General features: G+C 38.0%; 1 protein-coding gene across 5 annotated transcripts in view; it reads right to left on the bottom strand.

The window, feature by feature from the left end:
- Positions 1–22565, bottom strand: part of frmd5a (FERM domain containing 5a) — a 57928-nt gene that overhangs the window by 3891 nt on the left and 31472 nt on the right. For 2 of the 5 annotated variants that reach the window (XM_077516943.1, XM_077516946.1), the window contains exons 2-13: positions 16882–16986; positions 14802–14844; positions 14284–14362; positions 12505–12602; positions 10632–10755; positions 8082–8169; positions 7885–7973; positions 6250–6313; positions 6056–6147; positions 4722–4796; positions 3553–3621; positions 3313–3419 (exon numbers count right to left, since the gene is read on the bottom strand). In XM_077516943.1, coding sequence (XP_077373069.1) covers positions 3313–3419; positions 3553–3621; positions 4722–4796; positions 6056–6147; positions 6250–6313; positions 7885–7973; positions 8082–8169; positions 10632–10755; positions 12505–12602; positions 14284–14362; positions 14802–14844; positions 16882–16986 — 1033 coding nt within the window. Of the gene's footprint in view, positions 1–3312; positions 3420–3552; positions 3622–4721; positions 4797–6055; positions 6314–7884; positions 7974–8081; positions 8170–10631; positions 10756–12504; positions 12603–14283; positions 14363–14801; positions 14845–16881; positions 16987–21103; positions 21180–22565 lie in introns of those variants that run through there. The other 3 variants (XM_077516947.1, XM_077516945.1, XM_077516948.1) reach the window with 3 other exon arrangements.

Genomic DNA, 22565 nt, shown 5'->3' with positions numbered 1-22565 from the left:
TGATTAATCGTGAGTTAACGATTGAAAAATTAAATTGAAAAATTTTAATCGCCTGACACCCCTATATTATATATTTGTTGACGCGAGAAAGCCACTCGCTTTGATGAGTTTACCTGGATGGCTGCCTGACTGAAGGCAAGGTAGCGGCGTGCCAGGCAACGGCGTTGCGCCGGCCGACTCCGGCTGCTCGCCCAGGGCAGGGTACAGGGGCAGGACCCCCAGGGCCTTGCCCAGCATGCGGGGCCCCAGGCTCAGCACGCGAACCCTGACGTCGCGGTAGCAGTGGTTGATCATTCGCAGGTGGACGTTCACCCGGGTGGTGATGCGGATCAGACACTTCACCATGACTGCGGCGCGGTCCGAAAAGGTCCTTTTGGTCCTGGTGGTCCCTGTCCCGGATAGAGTCCAGGCCACAGAGTCGCTGGGTGTCAGCGGGCTTGACTTGCGCACGAGCGTGTGAAGCGACGGGATCGCCTGGCTGGGCCCCACCCAGGCCAGTGACAAACATGGAGTAGCGGGCCGGGGCTATTTTCAGTTGAGGTATTAATACCGCTGCAACCAACGCCGTCAGCTCTCCTGACGCTACAGCAAAACACGCTTGAGAGTCCTGGCCTCACTGCGATTTTTAATTTAGTTTGAATAATCACAATAAGCGAGTGAAACGATTTCGAATAATAATCCAACTGTAATTTTTTGTTCTTAAAATTGCGTTCAGGATTTAATATGTGATTATTTCTTTAAATGTCAAAATGGCATGGCATATTTAAAGGCATACTTGACTCATTGAGCCATTTTCAGCAGTAAAAAGTACATATTTTGTCTATAATTAATGTGGTAACTTCATTATTTTTCATGTACAATTAGTAGCTTTAAAAAGTAATTTTTCTACTTGCTGTCAACTGATGATGACATCACCTGTGCTGAAGAAGTGGGAAATGACCAATCAAGGCTCAGTTTACTGGCCAAACCCAGAAAACAGGTGAGCCATGACTGGTCGTTACCTACTTCCTCAGCACAGGTGATGTCATCATCAGTCGACAGCAAGAAGAAAAATTTCTTTTTAAAAGGTGTTAATTGGACATGAAAAAATAATGACGATATCAAATTCATTTTGGACAAATTGTGAACTTTTCACTGCTGTTCAATGAGTCAAGTGTCCCTTTAAGGTATTATTTCTACATGTAAAACAATGAAGTTATCAAATTCATTCTCGACAAAATATTCACTTCTTACTGCTGAAAATGGCTCAATGAGTCAAATATCCTTTCAAGTGCAGTGTGAATGTTCAAACTATGCATCATGCTAAAGTAGCTAACAAACATTTTGCTAATGCTAACTACGTTATTCTATTTTAATCTTGGCCATGCCATGATGGTCTAAGTATTTTTTTGAGGTGGGCTCGTCATAAAAATTTTTGAGAAGACTATTTGGAGTCCTCAATGTGTATTTTCAGAATGTGGGAGAAATTCTGGATTACCGCTAGCTAACTACAAGCTACTAACTCGGCATGTCTTGCATGAGTAAACCCACAAAGAAGTCTGAAGAGCACAGGAAGTCGGCCATTTCCCAGGAATAAATAAACTAATAAATAACTAATTATAAATCAACTCCACATCGTTCTGCATCTAATAAAACCCACATGTTGAAGATATTGGCAACTAATAATCTAATTTCAATTTTCTATCATTTCAGTTAATCTCACTTTTTTTTTTGTATGCCCGCAACTTGGCTTGGGAATCCAATGAAATGTTTATCACTGCTCGCTAAGTCTTTTGGATTTTGTTCCATGTGTCTTTAAACAGGAATTATTCCTCGCCGCCTTCCTGTGTGGCTTAAGATAACTTTTGCTCTGAACCAGCACAATATAAATAGAATGCATTGAATCTATCATCGAAGCATGAACCTGCTGCGTGATTCGTTTCAACTACACCGCCAGTATAATGCCAGCCCAGGAACCCGCAGGTGTTTGGAACACAATCCTGGCAGGTTGACTGACACGCACATCTGCAAACGTGCGCTGCCAGCTCTCATGCGGCAAACTGGGCCAAATGGCTCGAGTTACGGAATGCGTGTGTGTTTTCTCGTGGAGGGGAGGACCGACATCTCCCTGATTCATTTAGAACGTGATTCAATGTCACAGCAACAAATCAAGTTAGATTATTGATTTGGTTCAGATTTTTACGAAGTAGACTTATTGATTGGAGTATTGGAACAGTTTTCACAGGTCTTATTGAGGAAACTAGACCGCATCACATTGGTCCTTAAATCTACTTAAATCTATTTACTGTCTTTCTATCTTCCTGACGGCCAGCAATTCAAATTTGTCCTCTGTAGTGGACCCTTTTAAACCTGAATATCTCCCACCCAGTGCATACGATTGAATTAACTCCTCATGTGCTCTAAAGAGGACATTCAGTCAATGATACCAAATGTGTAGAGGTGGGGCTTTACTACCTTTGATTACATCATAAAAGAAAATGGCTTCCCTCAGTGCAAGCACTTTTTAGGGAAGAGGAAAAGTAAGTGTATAACACTTTTTATTGAACAAATTTAGACTTTAAATGTTGTGAGCATATTTTCAATAAGACTCTTAAGAACACATTAAAGTATTGTTTGAATTATTTTAACTGTATGCCTAGCATTTAAGTTTAAAAAAATGTCCTCTGTATGGACACATTATAGCTTAAATATAAATTGTTTTTATTTATTTATTTTTTTTCAAAAATGTATTTTGCTGTATCCCAGTTACTTCACAAAGACTGGGGAATATCAAAATAAACATGATTGGACAATATTTTTTTTTCCTGGTAGTCAAATAATGGATTTCAAAATCTTACTACTAGTCTAAAGAGCTCAGAAACATCTTAGACCTAAAAACATTAAAACCCTTTCATGTTAGACCTGCTGACCATATTATTGCTTTTTGCATTACTGTATATTAGGATTTAATGTTTATCTTATTTCTCAAGAAATATTTGCCTTTGTAAAGGACCATGGATTTATCTAATGGCAATGCCTTCCACATATGATCTTTCAAGATACAAATTGTCATTTCACCATTTTTTTTTTTTTTTTTTTTTTGTGATGAAGAACAAAAATCTGAGATGCAAGTGCGCTTCAGACCTCCACCACTAGATGGCGGCAACAATTTACCTTTAAAGCCCACAAAAGAAGAAGAACATTGTTTCGATCTTAACAACCTAGCAAAACACAACATATTCCCAGTCCTATACCGTAGTATTTCTATCGTGATGAAACCAGAAGCTTTTCAATCAGCTCAGACACACTTAAGTGTCAAGATTATGGGCTTACCTTCCATGATGGAGATGTGCACAGCTCTCCGCCGTGTGCGTGGTACGCTGGTGAGCCGAGGCCCGTGCGTGATGGATGGACAGCTCCTGCTTGGAACCAGGCCAGCTCTACGCACAGACACACACAAGTATCACAGCGTTGCCAAAAAGTCGTACACAGTATTTTGTGTGTGCTTGTAACAGATATCGTAAAACAACAACTTTTATTCCAGGATTTCGCGGCAGTTAATAAAGTGCGTACCTGTGTATTTCCGGAGGTTCTCGTTTGATTTTGGCACTCTGCTCCATCACCTCTTTCGCCACGCGACCACTGTCGTAAAGCACAGAGATGACGCTGAGAGTGAGTTTCTTTTTGTGTGAATATCGATATATAACTGGGTGAGCTAGCGTTTGGGATGAAGAGACACATTTGAGTTTTAAAATGGGCAAATGGGTCAGGTAATTAACTCATTCACTCCCAGCCATTTTCACAGAAGCAATCCCGTTGGCGCCCGGCTGTTTTACTGAATTTTGACTGATTTTGCAAGGCCCACAGAATATTTCTTTCAATTGCTATAAAAGCATGGAACCTACCAAAAGAAAGATTAAAGTCTCTTCTTTCATCAGGAAAAAAAGTATGTTTCTATCTGTTTCTGTTTTGCAGCAATAAGCATTAGAAGAGAGCTAAGTGTCATCAGTTTTCACAAATCTATTTAAAATTCTAAGTAATTGAGCTTTTTTTCTGCATGGCCCTGGTTGATCTCCTTTGCTCTGCTGCCACATGCTGGCCGTTTGTGTAATAACTACCATTTCTGCAGCCGTTCTTTGCAGTTGAGAGGTTGCATCAAGGCCTTCTGTATGCTCTAACATAACCCCCCCCCCCCCCCCCCCCCCCAAAAAAAAACGTATAAATACGTCTTTGGGACACTTGCAACATTTAAAAAAAACAAAAAAAAAAAAAAACGTATTTGCACTTTGTTGGGAGCAAATGAGTTAATAGCTACTATATCACTAGCGTTGGGCCAAAACCTCAAACCTTAAGTCACAATTTGGTACATTTCATATTATTTAAAAAAAATATCTAAACTATTCGTGAGTCTAGACGTGCGTGGGTGCTATTTATTTATATATTTTTACAAATTACTGACCAATCTACAGTGTTGAGAATGGCTTGCTCTCTGATGATGCAATGTTAATGGTGGACTCCTGAAAAGCGACTATTTCGGAGGTACAATTTGTGTCGATTCCCCGTGAGCATGCCTGCTGCAATCTGATGTGATTATTTATCCTCTGTGGCTAAAACAGGCTGACGTGGCAGAACAGAAGGCCAGGAGAAGGTCCCGTCCTCTGGGAAAACCTCTTTTCACCCGTGCCGCCCTCCCCTCACCGCCATCAGTCATCAAGTCCTCTGGTAGACTCGATGTACAGTACCTGTAACGGAAGCGGCTGCCTTTGAAGAACAAATTGCTGCTGGACACTGTGCGGACCTGACTTGACTTCTCAAGCCTGAAAGAGAAAAAGGAAAAAAAAAAAAAAAGAGGACATTTCAACTTCAATAAGATGAAGGCATGGAGAAAAATCAAGTTGGTTAATACATTATTCAGAAGTGCGCTATAGCGGAAACTCTAAATTGGTATAGGTCATATTTGGAATTCAGATTCACTAGTTCAAGTGCGTCATTGGCTATATGTACTTCTTCCACTGATAAATTGGCTGCCTGTTTTCAAAGCAGGCAGTATTAAGAGAATAATTTTGTTCTTTTCTTTTTTTTATTTTCTGTATGACAAAGACATTTATGATAAATTATTGAACATATAAAAAAAAATAAAAAATTAAGGTTCGTGTTTAGATACGTTTTGACAAAAAAGTCATTTTCTTCAAAAAGAAGTGCAGTGAAAATCCACATATAAAATTCCTAACAATTATAAATGCATTGGGATTTTTTTTTTTTTTTTTTTTTTTTTTTTTTTTTACACCAGCAAATATTTGGGAAGTTGGAAAAACTGCCAATAAGCGTTTCCAAGAACAACGATGATTGTCCTCAGGAAAAAAAAATATTAAAAAATAAATAAATAAAAATCTGCAAATAAGTAAATCTGCAGGAACCGAACCAAGAAAATGCAGGAGCTCAATGTAATTCTTTTCAAATACAACATTATTATTATTTACAGGAGGAGGAAAACAAACAAACATGCAAAACTTGTTTTAAATAATGTCACTGTCACATTATTGTGGGAAAAAAAATGAGATTTTATTTTAAGACCACAGCTCTATTTACTATCCCCAATAATATTATGTAATAATAATTCTAATGTTAACTTGCACAGTGACTAAAATAATCCCCTCTCCACCCCCGTATTCTTTGACAGACTTGATTTAAAAAGCGAAATCTGTGGTTGACCACTGGCCAGTATTTCTTAGGACATCTGACCTGACCTGAGTCTATACTGCAGGTCAAAACACTTATATCAGTAATCTGTATTCCCTGAATGCCAGGAAAGAAAGAAAAAAAAAATGGAATTATTCACCCCACGCCCCACGTGTGGTATAACTACGAATCCCTGGCACGTTTCCATACACTATTCAATATGTTTATAGTCATAGTAAGTGAGACATTCATTTTTAATGCACCTTTTCGCCTTGGAGAGAATAACGTGTGATGGAGCTTTATAACCTGCTAACCCCGCAGACTTCCTCGAACAGAACATTGTCAGTTTGGAAAATTATCCAAAGGTCAGACGAAGGCGTTAAAGCGTTCAACTCACTTGTAGAAAGCTTGGTTCTCCACGCCGCACTTCCAAAGGTGCTTGCATGCCTCCGGTGTGGGTGCAAAGTATGTCAGGATGATCTTTGTTTCCTGCACGTTGGGGAATAGAGGACGGCGTGCAGGATAATTAAAAACACGGAGGGAGGGAAACACAGGATGGGCAACATGCATGCCAGCAAGTCGCGCTCTCACCTCCTTGTGGTTTGCATAAACGTGGAACGTCTTGCCCTCGAACTTGAGCTTGGTCACCTCGTTCCTGTCCGGGAAGGGAAAAGCGCAGAGAAACAAGCTTATTAAATATTGATGGCGGCGCTTGAAGATCACATAAACAGCCGTAGAGTGAACAAGTGTCTGGTAGGAGATGGTGAATAGCGGAGTGGGAAACATGAGCACTTTCTCAATAAAGCTTCAAAGAATTTTTGCTACTTCTGAATCGCGCTAGTGTGATTAATTAGCCATCTGCGCACATGTGAGAACCGCCTCGTTTCACAGGTAGTGACAGATGGAAGAGTGCGTAGCGTACAACCAGCTGTGCCATGAATAACAGTATACTCACTACAAGTGCTACATTAATACTACATAATAATCACTTTGCCAGTTCCTCTCCGATTGCACGCGCGTTACGACATCACCGATCTTCAATCGAACATTTTACAATTTGAGGCGCCAGGCCCGACGACGCTTTCTGTGGTCTCCGCCTCTCACCACATACACAATGAATGGCTTTGACGAAAGTGCACTGCGCCCTTATAAATGCAGTAAGAACGGGCTGAACAGTGTACCAATCCCGCTGTGATTTAGGGGTGTCAGGCGATTAAAATTTGTAATCATACAGTAATTACTCGCATGACTTCAATAGTTAACTTGTGATTAAATCACACATTTTTTATGTGTTCTAAATGTACAATAACATGTACAATAAAATATCTTATACCATAAAAGTGGCAAAAAAATGTTAAACTAATAACAGTTAAATATGGCTGTATCTTTTAGCCATTGATACAGTAATTTCATAATAATTCACTCAATTCAGTCTAAAAAGATGTACTGCACTGTAAAAAATGAGTGTGATATTGATTTGTGTTGAGGTCATTTTCTGCCACTAGATGGCATAATTGCATTTGTAAGACGGTGACAGCTCAGTGCAATTTTATTTTCATATTATGAGCGATCTAATCTTTAACATGAAATAATAATTGTGAAATTTTGCACATTTTAAAAATTGTAAAATACAACTTGACCACAAATATGTGCATTATTATGACATGTATTTTTGCAAAATTTTGACGTGGACGTGTCCTCAATTAATTACCTCAAAATTAACACACTAATTTAATTTTATTTTTATTTTTATTTTTTTTGCAAACTAACTTAACTTGTACATTATAAAATGAGCATACATCTACCGTTTCCTGTAGGTGTAAAAAGTAGGATTAAAGAGGCTTTGGCATTCTATAATCTGCATTAAAAAAACTAGGTTGATCTGAAATACTTCCTGTTTTCATTCTTTCAAGTTTAAAGTAGGCCAACAAATTAGTCTGCCGCCATCTAGTGGTTGGCAGTGCAATTACACTCAAAATGGAGTTACAAGCGGTACAAAAAAAAAGAAAAAAAGAGCACTGTCAACCCGGAACTTGCAATGGATTACTATAATATACAACTAATAATGAAAAACAAGTCATCCTGCTGTTTTTTTTTTCCTGAAAGAAAAATAATTTTGCAATGTCCCACTAATACTAAACAATAAAGGCTTAATTTGGTCCTCGTCCAAATGTAGGCGTGCACTCTTAATTTGTGCCATTTTACTGCATACATAACTGAACTCACCATTTGAGGAAATGCACTCTCTTGTTTCCCTGCAAGACCACAAATCCGAAGGGCGTGAAGGCAAGGAAAGCCGGGTTTCCCGACACGTCCTGGAAGAGACAGAAATCAAACGATGACACATACAAAACGTTCCACTATACAAGTTTAGCTCACGACGTGCTGCTGTTGTTGTTGTTGTTGTTGTTGCAACATCCCACCTTGCACGGATGCGGATCAACACCATATGTCTCCAGCATCTGGGCCTTCTGCAGGAAATTTCGCTCTGATGTTTCAGGTGTCTGCCCACTGATAGGGAGTGATAACGCACCAACATCAGGAGTGGGAACATAGAGAAATTATGGGACATTATCAGACAAAAGAAAATGCACTTTGGACATTATTCCTACTTGCTGGAAGGTATAAGTAGATTGTGGAAAACTACATATTTTGCTTTTTTTAATTGCTTAAGTTGTGGATATCAGGAAAAGTACACATAGAAGATCAGGATTGACAAACAAAAAAGGTTTATTTTAGCCTTAATTGGATGGATGAATCTCATTTCAGTAAGTCATAACAACTAGAAGAAAACATTTGCCACTAGTGGGCAGCAGAGTCTCAAACAGGTCAAAAACATTCATGGCACAGAACCAACACTATTATGTCTCATCATAGTTCATGGAAAACATTTCACATCTTCCTTTTCTTTCAAACTGTGTTCTTCTAATACACTTTTGCAAAAAAAAAAAAATAAAAAATAAATTTTATGAACATTATCTTGAAAAAAAACCCAGATTTTCAAAGTGTGCTGAAAAAAAATGTCATTTGAATTTACCCAATTTGAAATCGTACATCGATTGCACGTGATTCAAATGTGATAAAACTGTTGTGATTTTGAGGAGAAATTAAAAAAATAAAAATAAATCAGTTTTAATCATGTGCAACTGACCATACAAGAAATGTTTTTACCAAGTGGAAGAAGCAGAGTTGGAAGATAAAGGTGAAGAAAAAGGATGAAGACAGGGGAAGATGATGAGGGATGGGATAAGAGGAAAAGAAGAAGACTAAGACGAGGAAGATGAAAAGGAAGCGGAAGATGATGAAGAGGAGGAGGGTGAGGAAAAAGAGGACAACGGGAAGGAGGTTGAAAGAGGAAGTAGACAAGAAGAGAGGAGGAAGCCAAAAAGGAGGATGAGGAGAGAGGAGGGAGAAAAGGAATCTCCCCGCAGAGACATCAACAACATGAACCACAGAAAACAATTTTGCCTTTGACTGACGCTGTCACAGATGTGTTAACTGCCTTACACCAGCTAAGTATTGCTCGAACATGACACTACATCATCATCATCATCATCATCATCATCATCATCTCCACTGAGGACCAATCACTATTAAGTGATACTGTTAAGTGCAGCCTCTGAGTGGTTAGTGGACATTGAGTGCTTTTGATTGTACAGACAATTGTCTTCACCATCACCATCATCATCATCATCATTTCTTTGATGCAGCCAGTGACATAAATGTCAGGGCAAATGCATGTTATTTATTCAAGCTTGCACCCGAGATGAGCATACGGTGCATAGTGCATACCCCCACTCGGTTGTTGAAGCCGGCCCACCCATCATTTACATTATCAAGTCATATTTCTTGCATTCATTTAGATATTTCCCCATTTAAAATTGGTTATTTCAAATCTATTCCTTCATTTTTTTTAGTTAATTTATCTCTAAATGAGAATTATTGGAGATAATGAATTTGAAAATTAGTAGTTAGCAGTTTTATTAGTAGTTGTAGCACTAGTAGCAACAGCAGTAGTAGTAGCAGTACTAGAATATTCATAAAAATGATTTGTTTTTAAATATATAGTTAAACTGTATATAATACTAATATAATTTATGAATGTATTTAACAAACTTTTACATAATTTAACCTCACCTACGAATGACCTCTATAATTTAAATGTTAAAACTAATCGCTGGTCAAATTGTAGCTAAAATAAATAAATAATAATAATAATAATAATAATTTTAAAGCCTTCAAAAAAGTTACATGTACAGTTAAATATGTAAAATATTGAATGACGTATTAATAAAATGTTAAATGTTATTTATTATTTTTATACAGTATATGTATTTTATATAAATATTATAAATACTTAAATAAATAAATAATAATAATAATAAAAATACTAAATAAATGTAAATATTTAGATTTTCCATATTAGCATAATGTATTGTAATACAATTATCCATTCTCAGTATTCAATTACACAAATTCAGAGATAAACAATTATTTAATAAAATAAATTTGACAACCTTGTCAAATATATGAAATGGTCCCTTGAGATACGGATTCAATTTGTTCCGTGACCATCTTTGTAATTCAAAACACCCACATCTCAAACCCTCCTTCCCGATTAATGGAAAGCATGAAAGTTTCTGCATCATGATTAATTGTGGCTCCTTCTGGTGAACCTGAATTGGCCACTAGGGTCAATAAAAAAAGTTATGCAGGCACATACAAAGAAGAGTTTTACAACTACTGTATGTGACCTGCAGTAATATTAGTCCTTTTTTTTTTAGCAGAGGATAAAGAATATATGCCTGCGAGTACTGCTATATTGTCTGTCTACACAACTTGCTGCATTTGTATTAAAATATCTGTCTTAAAAACAGTAACACCACAACATAGTTGCTATTTAGTAGCCCATCTATGTCAGTTTCCTTCACATGTTAGCCCACCCCGGTCGAGCATTTCTTTTTCCATCTTACATCAGTTCTGTCTTGTGTATATCTGCGATCCGCCGCTCCAGTTTCTCCGAGTGTTTGGGGAAGAACTGGAATTTGGAGCTGTAACCTTCGGGGTGCTTCCCGGGGTCGTAATTCCCGATTTCAGCTGGTGGAAGGAACACAAAAGTTTAACCTGCATACGGTCCTTCAAGTCACTCTACATACGGACGACCCTGATGCCGGATTCTTGTGTGCGAGGTGGAGCTGACCAGGCAGCGGCATCTTTTATGCATGAGCCCCTCCAGCACTCTGCTTTTTATGATACTATCTACATTTCACCATGCGTGCCTTTGGTAGAGGATGATAACAGGCTAGATAAGCACTTAAAATATTTTTAAATGCTCTATTTTGGGCTGGTTATAAAAATAAAAAGTGCCGCAATTTGTACTTTTAAGAGTCCATTGGCAACCTATTGTACATATCAGGATTCATAAAAGTTGTACTAGGCTACTGCCTAGTTCAGGGATGCACACACTATAAAAAGACTTCCCTGACAACAGAAGAGCTGCCAAAAACGAACAAAAGTACACAAACAGCGATTATTTTCCGTCACAAGAACCGTGGACAGTTCGTTGAAAGTTCCTAAACTGCATTAAGTTGCCCATCCCTGGTCTAGATTGCGACTACTATTGTTTAGTTCTTTCAAAAGGCATTCACATAGGCACTTGCTTGTATCCTTACATGCAGGCTGTGCAATTAATCAAAATTCAAGTACAATTTCAATTATCACACTCCACAATAACAAAATCAGCATCATCGTAAAAAAAAGAAAGAAAAAAAGATTAACACTAATTTTTGAGTTGTTTAAATGTATACATTTGCACTGTTTTTTTTAAATAACTAATTTAGTATTTTTTTTAATCCAAAAGGAACTTTCATAATTATAGTGTTTCAAATCATTTTATTTATCTTAATATTTTTATTTGTTTTTTTTTGTTTTTTTTAGATTTAAAAATGTGTTGTCTTGTTTTGCACCAAAAAATCATCCTAGTGCACAGTACACAAGCTGAACTCCAATTTCAAGTTTTTGCAACTATAAATAAATAAATAAATAAATAAACATTATTATAAATTTGTGCCAAAAGGAACTTACATAATTATGGTGTTTCTATTTTTTTAAATAATTGGTCTTAATATTTTTAAATGTGTAAACATTTTCTTGTTTTGTACCAAAAATAAATGATCGTCCGACTGCACAGTGCATAAGCTGCACTCCAACTTCAAGTTTTTGCCAACATAAATAAACAAATATACATATATTGTTATAAATATATAGTATATTATTATAAATTTTGTTTGGTCCATAAGGAACATAATTATAGTGTTTCTATTTTGTTTTTAAATTTGTCTTAAAAGTTTTTAAATGCTTAAATATTTTCTTGTTTTGTACCAAAAAAATAAATAATAATTTGAATAATCGTGATTTCAATTATTGCCAAAATAATTGTGATTATTATTTTTTTTCATAATCGAGCAGCCCTGCTTACGGTACATGTAAACAAAAAGGTACAGACATGGTCCCTTGGCCCATTTGGACTATTTGTATGCCTTTTATAACCACAAGTAGTTTTTGTTTGTACCTAGGGGTTCACTTTTGAAGTCTGTGGGGTACATCGCATAAAGTTGTACCTTAGAGAACAAAAATGGACCCCTATAGTACCCTTTTTCTGAGAGCGTATTAATGGAAGTATAAAAAATACATGTCCGTTGGCTCCCGCATCTTGGTTGTATATTTTCAGTTGGCCTGTCTCACCCATTCCCCCAGAAGAGCATGCATTTGTCAGCCCGCTGGTCTCTACAGCCAAGTTAATGCGGAGTTAGTGAGGCAGCAGGTCCATATGTTACCTTCCATTACCTTGAAGGATGTAGGCAGCCAGTAAGGCGGCGTCGGAGGTTTTGCACAGGAGGCGGCCGTGGTAAAGGTCCCTTTTGATTTGCAGGAAGACGAGATATCTACAATGAAAAGGACAACACGAAGCTCAGCGGGGGCGTCTGAGAAAAATGCGGATCCATATTCAAGGGTAGCCTTAGAATTGCTGCGTCATTGCTGGACACAACATTAGGTACACCTGCACAATCTCAAGAGATGTCACCTCAATACACCCATCTTACTTTTTATTATTTAGGCTAATTTCCCAAGCTCAAACTAAGAGTGGCAGCTAATATTTGCCTTGTATAAATAGAGTACCTGTTTCCAGTTTTAGAATAATCAAACCGTTGAGACAAAATATTTGCACGAGCCTTTAATTATTATTATTATACAACATGACAAGTGAGAGCTCGCACCCAATGAGCCTCGTAAGCGATTAATTACGCTACCTCCTCGCCACTGTCATCATAATATACAGTAAGACTCCGCCTCCTCCTAATTCTTCCCACCTCAATCATCTCTCACTTGTCACGCAGCCTCCATCAATGCCCTTCGGTCGCCGTTCACTTTATTCCACGTGTGGCACGTGCTACACGGGTCATGTCACCGCTGCGTGAACACACTCCATTAGTCACGTGCGCATCAGGAAACATCGTCAAGTGAGGGCTCGCTGCATCAAAATGACCTTTGTGGAAAGTTGTTTGGTTGAAGTGTTATGCAGAATTAGCATATAAAAATGCTAACGTTATGCCAAGCAAGTGTTGTTGTGCCATGTTTCATTCAGGGTTACCAGAGAAAGCTTTTTGCATAGCTCCTGCTGAACAAGTCATTTAGCAAACAGTGTAATATTCATTATAATGTCTCAGATAGAAAACGCGCTATGTAATGTCTCGTTAATGTTTGAAGGCCACGATTACTTTTTATTATTTACAAAGATGCATTTAGAAAGGTGAAAGATGCACAGAAGTTTGGAACAGTGTTTACTTGTGTTTGTTTTTGTCGTGGTATAGAAGTTTTTTAATCACTAATCTATATCAATTGGGATGAAAATATTATAATTAGACTTTACACATATCTGATTGGATGATTCTGGCGATAGGGCGATATTTTAAATTTTATGCCAAATCAGTGAGCGGATGTAATGTTGTAATGTCTTAATTTGCCTGATTGAGGAATGACATCGTTGATCGGTCAGTGAAATAAGACAAAACATGTTATATTTACTGTTTAACAAAAAAAAAAATGAAGAACTTATTATTATTATTATTATTATTATTATTATTATTATTATTATTATTATTATTATTATTATTATTACATTTATTTTATTTATTTTTTCAGTTTGCGTCAATTTTACGTGGGTTTTTGCTATTTGTGGGCCAATCCTTCCTTATCCCCCACGAATGACAGCGATCAACTACTCGGAACAATGTGATTTTTATTTATTTATTTATTTATTTATTTTTGTTAAAAGTGTGATTGAGAAAGAATATGTATTTTTTTATGGGTATTTTAATGGTGAAAATGAATTTTTAGTATGTGGGAATGCATTGAATGAGCTTGAATGATTTAAACTTCAAATGAGAACGAAGTGAATCTCTTATGTTGAATGTGCCATTGAGAATTACTAGTCAATTGTTGGTGGAAATAGGTTGAATTTTTGGAAAAAAATGTGAATGAATGCACACAATTAATTAAGATACATAAGTATATCGTAAGTGTGCACCTTGGCAAAGTATTCGGTGTGAGAAAGGGAGTTTTTACCGAGTGATTTCCTCTTTTAGAGCAGCTGGATCAGGAGGGTAGAACTTGACACGCAGACACATGGTGAATGGAGGCTGAGCTGGAGGAAATTAATATGAAATAGTATTAAAAAAAACTGAAATAAACAAACTGACCAGACATCAAACAATCAGCAACATTCAAATAAATCATTACACCTAAAACACATCACTTCCAAACACAACAGTGAATTTCGTGTTTGAAAAGGTCAAATTTAATTAGATTTTTTTCCCCCCTCAAGTATGCAAGTCAAGAGCTACTTTTGGGCTAGTTGCCAAGCAACCGCCCCCAGCGAATTGATTGTGTCTATACAAAATTTAACTATAAATCATTAGCCCATTTGCCACCATCTTGAACTTTTCCTCTGAGAGTGACTAATCGTTTAATTTTCTGTTGTCAAATCAACTCAACACTTTGTCATGCCGACGTAAACATACTGTACTTTGTTTACAGATGTGATTGTCAGAGTTTGAATAGATTCAAAAATGAGCAGTACTTACATTTCATTTGCTTAGCAATCGACCTTGTTAACTCCAACCAGTGCTGCGTTGGAAGCAGAGCAGATTGGTGAGTTAGTGACATCATTCAAAGGACAATTTCAATGTTGATATTTGTTCCAACGACACAATATGTAAAGTAGAAAATGGAGCAAAAAGTACTGAAACCAAAAAATAGTCGGGCCACAGTAGTGTTGAGTGCCAGCATGCGTGTGAATACTTCATGAATGGAGCGCCGCCGCAACAAACGCGTCCTGGAACATCCCCTCGTAATTAAAGAAACAATAACACGAGTCCTTACTTTGGTGTTCTTTGACTAGAGATCGCATTTATATTTAAAGTCAAGCATGTGATTTGCATATGTACAGAGCAGAAATAGGCTCATTGTGTAAATTGTCTTCTCTTTGGAGTTTGTAGATCTCTTTTTGTCTGTCCAGTATGATACAGCCCTGTGATTGGCTGTTGTACAAGGTTTGAATCCATCAACCAACCCCCATTAAGGAGGATGGATGCCGCTTTGGTCACACAAAATGTTGGAACAAACAAGCAAGACGTTATTACCGTACAAGATCTCCTTTCAACGTGCCTTAACGGATTAACTCAGCATGTTTTTTGCGTTCTTCTCAAAGCAGAAGCAACCTCAACAATGGCTTTAAGATAACAAGAACACACATTTATTTTGTTTCCATTATTTCTTTTGGGATATTTTGTTTAGCGAGTCAAACAAATTGTAGGTTGACAGAATCCTGGAACAAATAGCATTAGGAGGATTTCATTGAAAATGGTTATTTGAGTCTATGAGGGCTGCATTATGATTTTGTTGCATTGCTTTAGTTGGTCAGGTAGAGGTTCATTAAGTAGAATCTTCCAGCAGTGGATCTTTTGGTTCCCTGATGGTACAAGCTTATCCCAAGATGACTGCGGCATCCATTTTCTACAGCACTTGTCCTCATTAAGGTTGCGATGAGCTCAAGTTTGTCCCAGCTGACTTTGTCCGAGAGGCGGGGTACATTGTGGATTGGTTGGTAGCCAATCATAGGGTGCAAATAAACAAACAAGGATATTCACGCCAATTGACAATTTAGTCAATTAACTCGACTACTAAATCAAATTTAGCAGTGAATTGTTGGTGGGCTCGATTACAGAACAAAGTAGATGTTTATGACGGCAAAAATGTGTCAATTTTTTGCTTTTTTTTTTTTTTTTAACACATTACAACATAGGACAAAGGCAATGACGTTAAAATTTGGGTCACACGTCTTTGCTAAAATCAAATGTAGCCTACCGCTTTTATAAACCAAATGTATTTATTTTTGGCTCTTGATATTGTAGGTAGGGAACATGCTGCCATCTTCAATCTTCCCAAATTCCATAATACACAGACATGAGTACGCTTTATTTTGAAGTTGTTCACTGGCAGCGTGTGGTGGCGTGGCAGCTAGCTTGACTCTTTCCGACTGGAAGTTGGAGCCCAGTTTGAGTTTAAATTGCCATCACAAAGTGTTGCCACCAACATTAACACAACGTCAACCTGAAATCATGTTCAATTGCTAATAAATGATGCTAAAAAACTAAACAAAAACAAAAACCAAAAAAACTCTAATTACGCTAAGATTGTGGAATGTGACACCTGTGTTCAGCATTAGCGGCTAGTGGCTAGCATCTACCCGCTAAGTGAGTGCAACTACGTTTCAAAGGCAGTTACATGACTGCACACTTTGATGTTGTAGTTCCTACTAAATAATTTCTAACAATGTTTACTCAAACATGCTGTTTAACTTAGCTAGCAAAAATGCTACCATGGTTCCGACGTCACTTAGTCTCATAGCCCAAAATTGCACTTACTAATGTTTCCAGAATCTAGAGAGGAAAATACAGTTTGCTGGTGCTGCTATGCAGTTTAAACTTAGTAAAAAAAAAATGTTCAACTAAAAATGAAAATCATTACTTAGTGACAGGTCCCGCGGGCAGCTATGTGCTCACTTGTGTACTGTGACACGATCCATTAGCTCACGAGGGCATTTACAAGTAACGTTCCAGTGGAATTCAAGTCATGCGCGCAAACGACAGCAGGCTGACTCACCCGCTGCTTGTCGGGGTCCACATATCTGATGCCGAAATAATCTTTCTCCAGCAAGTTGAGGTGGTGGCAGATGAGGTCAAACAGATACTGGCCTTTAGCATCTCGCTGTAGGACACAAGAAAAAGTTTCATCATGGCAACAAATCCCAAGTATGGAAAAGAGTGGAATAGAGTTTAGAGTTGAGGAATAATTCCTGATAGATTCATATTAAAATCTGAACTACTTAATAATAATAATAATAATATTAATTAAGAATAATATTATATAATAATATTTACTTATTTTAAATTCGGGAAAATTTCAAAAATTGCTTTTTTAAACACATTAATTAGCACATTACAAAACATTAAAAATTGCCATAAAATGTGGCGGTTTTGCCAATTTTTCCTCTAAAACAGTCAAATGTTCTGTCTGCATTTTATTTCTTTATTGATGTAAGCATTAGGGATGAAAAAAAGAAGTTACGTAGTTCATTATAGATTTTTCCCCCTTAATTGGATGATTAATCAGTTATCAGAATTGTACTGTCAAATAATGTAAATGGCCTAAAAAAAAAAATAAAACTAAAAAAAAAATCTGCCGGGTCCTAATCTGAACCATGTTCACACATTATGTACATATGTATAATGTTTATGTACTGTAGTATAAATTATTAACATATCAACAGTTTGTCATTTGCATCTACACAAAAGGTAGGTAAACACTGCTGACTATTGTTGCTGCCGTTGACATTCACTTGTGTACATTTACAGTAGCATGTATTCGATTTAGTACCAATCCACACAATATTCTCTTCTCATCACGTGCAACACTATTATTACTGCTCTTCACATATTCACTTGGGTCCCAGCATGACTGCAATGCCGAAAGCAAGGCACACAAATACAATATTACTCCAAGACTTTCGAGTTTTCATCCAAAATGACACAAGTTGCATGAATTTTAGAACGCTACATCAGTTTACCTTCAGCGAAACTAGCCTAATAATTTCAGATGACTTCATATTAAAATCTGAACCTAAGCCATGCCAACGATAGACTGACTTCATCCAGTATAAGAACCATCTGAGGTGTCTCCAGGGCTCGAAGCTAAAGGAGATGATGAATGAACTATGCACACATCCTGCTGTGGGATTCGCTAATCCTCAGAAATGTAAGTGTACTCCGTATACTATATAGCAATTTGCATAGGAAAAAAAAAAAAATCTCATCCTTCTGTAAAACACTGTAGTCTACTTAGCTCAACCTAACGCTTCTGGGATAAGACCCTAACTCGTTTGGCTGGGAAAGAAACGCTCCAGCTGAAAGTGCCCCGTGACACACTTTACGTTAACCTTCCCAAAGAGAAGTGGTATTTGGTGGCTTCTAATCGTGTACAGCCAGGAGGGCTGCACAGATGATTTGCATAAGAACATTAAGAGGGGTGATTACAAGCAGTCGCATCGGCATCATTGCAGCAACATTTCCTCAAACAACTTTGCTACAAAAAGCTTTGAAATGCAGTCCAGGAACAGTATCTCAAAAATGTGGGTGCACGTCTCACATTTGTGCAGATATTGAATCATATCTTTTTATGGGACAACACTGAAGAAATGACAGTTTGACACAATGAAAAGTAGTCATTGTACAACTTATATAACAGTGTAAATTTATTGTTCCCTCAAAATAACTCAAAACACCTCACCTCAAATAAACACTTCATGGCATAACAAATCATCTAACTGCTATTACCGAACTAAACACAGAGTTTTTTTTTTATTTAAGACACATATAAGATCAACAAATAAACAAGAATATCATGTACTAAATGTATTTTAAAACGTTTTTACAAACATGTTTTTTGATCAGTTTGATATTTTTGTGTATACAGTCTTCCCTCGCTATAACGCGGTTCACTTTTCGCGGTCTCGCTGTATCGCAGATTTTTTTTTAAGTGCAATTTTGCATATTTTTTTTACAGTAATATACCCATTTTATAGAATTTATGAAGGCATTGTCAATGTTTGAACAAGAGAGAAAATGTGAGAACATGTAAATGCCTCAATGAGAAAAGTGTATAAATTGTACGGTCGGGGATTTTAGAGCCTTAAAACATTTATAAGAGTTGTAAAACATAAAGCTAACTACTTCGCGGATTTCATTTATTGCGGGTATTTTTTGGAACCTAACCCCAGCGGAAAACGAGGGAACACTGTACTCGTATTGTTATGCAGGTGAGTGGATACATATTTAACTGATATCTTAAGAAATTGGTGAAATATGAAAGATAAAATGGGTAAAAAATAAAAAATAAAAAAGCAAATGCTGTCAATGTTAATCCAAAAATATATAAATAGAGGAACCTTATTTCAGTTCACACTCCAGAAAACAGTCTGACATGTCTGCATTGTCCTATTTAGTGTTGTCACTTTAACAGCTTTTTCAGTTTAAACCAAATTAGTTTCACTCTGCTATTGGTGCAGTTATCACCACTAAGGAGATTTTACACCCCATGAGAATACCAATAAGCCCAACGAAGGCATTGTCCTCTGCATCTACGCTTCTCAGGCCCTGCGCTCATTAAACGCAAGGCCATAAAATAAACATAATATCGGGGGTTCTTTTGTAATACTTTATTGTCTTGTTTTATCTCTCTTTGTGATAGCGATCAGGCGAGGACGCCTTTAAACAATTAAAAAGCAGTTCAGCATGGAAAGGACAGAATGCCCGAAAGGACATCTGGCCTTTTGTTCAAGACGTTTGTTAGTATTCCACACCGTTCACTCCAGCGCCCCACTGTTTCTCCCCAGTGCTCGCCCCCCCCAATCCCCCATCCCCCCCGCAACTCAGCCTCTGCCCCACGCCAAGGACAGCTGCCTTTGAGTCCTCCACCAGCCTGACTGAAAGCAAGGTCACGAAGAAAGAAAATATTTTTGTAAGCGCGAGCAGGTGTACCTAATGAAGTGGCCTGAAAGTATTCACATATTGCTTGATTATTCAATTTAACCCCTTTCCTTCATTAAAGGTTTAAGTAAACACTTTGAAAAGTAAAATAAAATGTCCAAATGCATTTTTATTGCCAATTATACACTGCAATAACCCTGAACAGTAACATACTCCCTACATTTTCAAATGTAGAGTAAAAAATAAATAAAAAATAAAAAATAAATCAAATCTCAAGAACAGATCCTTGAAAAATCTACTTACAGTCACGATGCATTTTTTTCTTTGTTTCATCCCACCGCTACCTTTGAGTGTGCATTCAGCGGGCCTCATTCACAAATACATGCCGAGAAATGTCCTCACTCTGCGCACAGGTTCCACATATATGCAAAAACCACTGTCAGATTCATTGCACGAGCGTTTCCGAGGCATTTGTAGTTGATCAAATTCATGAAATTAGCATTGGGAGCGACAGAAAATTTATGAGCCATATGTTACATGTTACGTCGCAAACAACCACGCCAGCTGAGGGTTAAAAAAAATGTTTGTGCAAATCGATCAATTTACATCGCATTTTTCAGAAACAGAAAAATACATATGGCAAATGATCATAGGAATTTGAAAGAACAACATACACTCACCTTTGATGCTTTGTTATATTAAAACTTCATTTCGTTAAACTACGAAATGCAAAGTACGAGCATATGAATTACAGATTTGAGCATACTAACTGTTAATGAATGATGCTGAGTGTCTGTCGATGAATTCAGCCATAACGTGTCTAAAATAAGCTCAGAGGAATGGAAAAATATGTCCTAATGTACCTGAAGAGTGAACAGTGGCTCTTTTACTGCCAAGAGAGCCCCATGTGTAAAATGGGCACTTTCCTTTCAGATTAATCATTAAAATGGTCTCCATGTCCGCGCAGGAGCCCAGGCTATTAATAAAAGATACTATCACAGGAGTGGAAACCATCAATGCCATTAACTGCGTGTGGGTGCGTGCTCGTGCGCGCGTCTTCAACCTGTAGCCATGCAGTGATTTCTTTTCATAAGGAAATAACTTTCTGATGGCCTTCTTATGTCCTAAACTATTGCATTAGAGCGACTGAGTCACAGAGTGACCGAGCTCCACGGAGTTCAGGTCGTGACCCTGCTGCCTCCATCGGACAGAACAACCTGCGGCCATCTCTCACACCTTAATATGACTCCGTAAAGACTATAATACCCAAGTGTGATTCTAGCAACTGCAATCTTAGCCCATCATTGATCAATGTGGAAAAATGCTGTGGCAGGAAATACCTGTCTTTTGTTTGGTTTGTCTTCCTTGTCTCTTTATCCTTGTCCACCTGCATGTCTTCCCTTCCCAGTAAGTGTGACCAATCAGTGCCCTCAGCCTGTTTTGTTTCCCAGGTGTGTCTTGTTAGTGTCTCGTTAGTGTTGGTGTATTTAGTCAGTGGTATATGTTCACACGGTGTGGGAGGTGAGGGTCTGGTCTGGTCTGGTCTGGTCTGGTCTGGTCTGGTCTGGTCTGGTCTGGTCAGGTCAAGGCAAGTCAGGTCAAGTCAAGTCAAGTCAAGTCAAGTCAAGTCAAGACAAGTCAAGTCAAGTCAAGTCAAGTCAAGTCACGTCACGTCACGTCAAGTCAAGTCAAGTCAAGTCAAGTCAAGCCACGTCAAGTCACGTCAAGTCAAGTCAAGGCAAGTCAAGTCACGTCAAGTCAAGTCAAGTCAAGTCAAGTCAAGTCTACCCACAGCAAGTCAAGTTTACCCACGTCCCAGCCAAGCCTTCCACGTCCCAGCCAAGTCATGGCGACCAGTCCGCTCACGTCCCACCCCATCATGGCTACCTTCTTCCCCTTGCCCGGTCTGGTCTTAGCGACTTAGCGTCCTCTCACGTCCCGTCCTGTCTTTTACTTGTTTATGGTCAATAAAGTTACTCTCATTTATCTTCCCGTCATGTGTCTGCCACTGGGTCCATCCACCACATTCACCCAGCACCTTCAACCGTGTTCACCACGACCAGTGCTACTATTGTGGGCGAGGATAGCAATAGAATACAGCTAAGCAAACACATAGTAAACAGCGAGTGCTCAATTCTCTGAGTATGATAATGTTTGATATAATGTATAATATACATTTTGTCTACATATAATTCTACATAACGTCCTCTCTCATTAAGCCAACCTGCAATTATCAAAGCCATTAGCGAAGGATGACAGGAGGGATAAGCACCTCTCAGGGGTCAACGGGCCAACAGGGGTGTACGAATACGCAGTTCTCATCTAAGATACATCTTCCGATTTAATCAAGCCACAAAAGCATCATCAGTGACAGCAAAAATGATATGATACATAAAATTACACCCCCCAAAAAAGGCTCAGGACTCCCCGAGTTGCAGAACGGATGGATTAGCATATGGTGTGACATTCACCATCATTGTAGTGGCTCATTGGCAGCTGTTGATTGGGGTTATTAACGTAAACACGGCCCTGAGCAGAAGGAGGAGATATGGTACATGAAATGTGTCACTCACACGATATCAAATCATCAATCATCAAAAGCGGGATGCTCGAGGGGAAATTAACAACGATGTCATCAGCGTTTCACAAATGATATTTCCGCCTACGAAGTGGAATAACCATTTTTTGTCATCACAAAAGCACAGTGTTGCTTGTGCCGAGCATTTCTAATGAGGGATATAGCGCTGTGAACTGGAAGAGCAGTTCCCAGCAATCTGCACCAGCAAAAAGTGGGCCATCAAA

Source organism: Festucalex cinctus, chromosome 3 (assembly GCF_051991245.1).
Source record: "Festucalex cinctus isolate MCC-2025b chromosome 3, RoL_Fcin_1.0, whole genome shotgun sequence".
Classification (NCBI taxonomy): Eukaryota; Metazoa; Chordata; class Actinopteri; order Syngnathiformes; family Syngnathidae; genus Festucalex; species Festucalex cinctus.
Note: the sequence above shows the minus strand (reverse complement) of the source record. Positions and strands in the feature narration are given on the sequence as shown.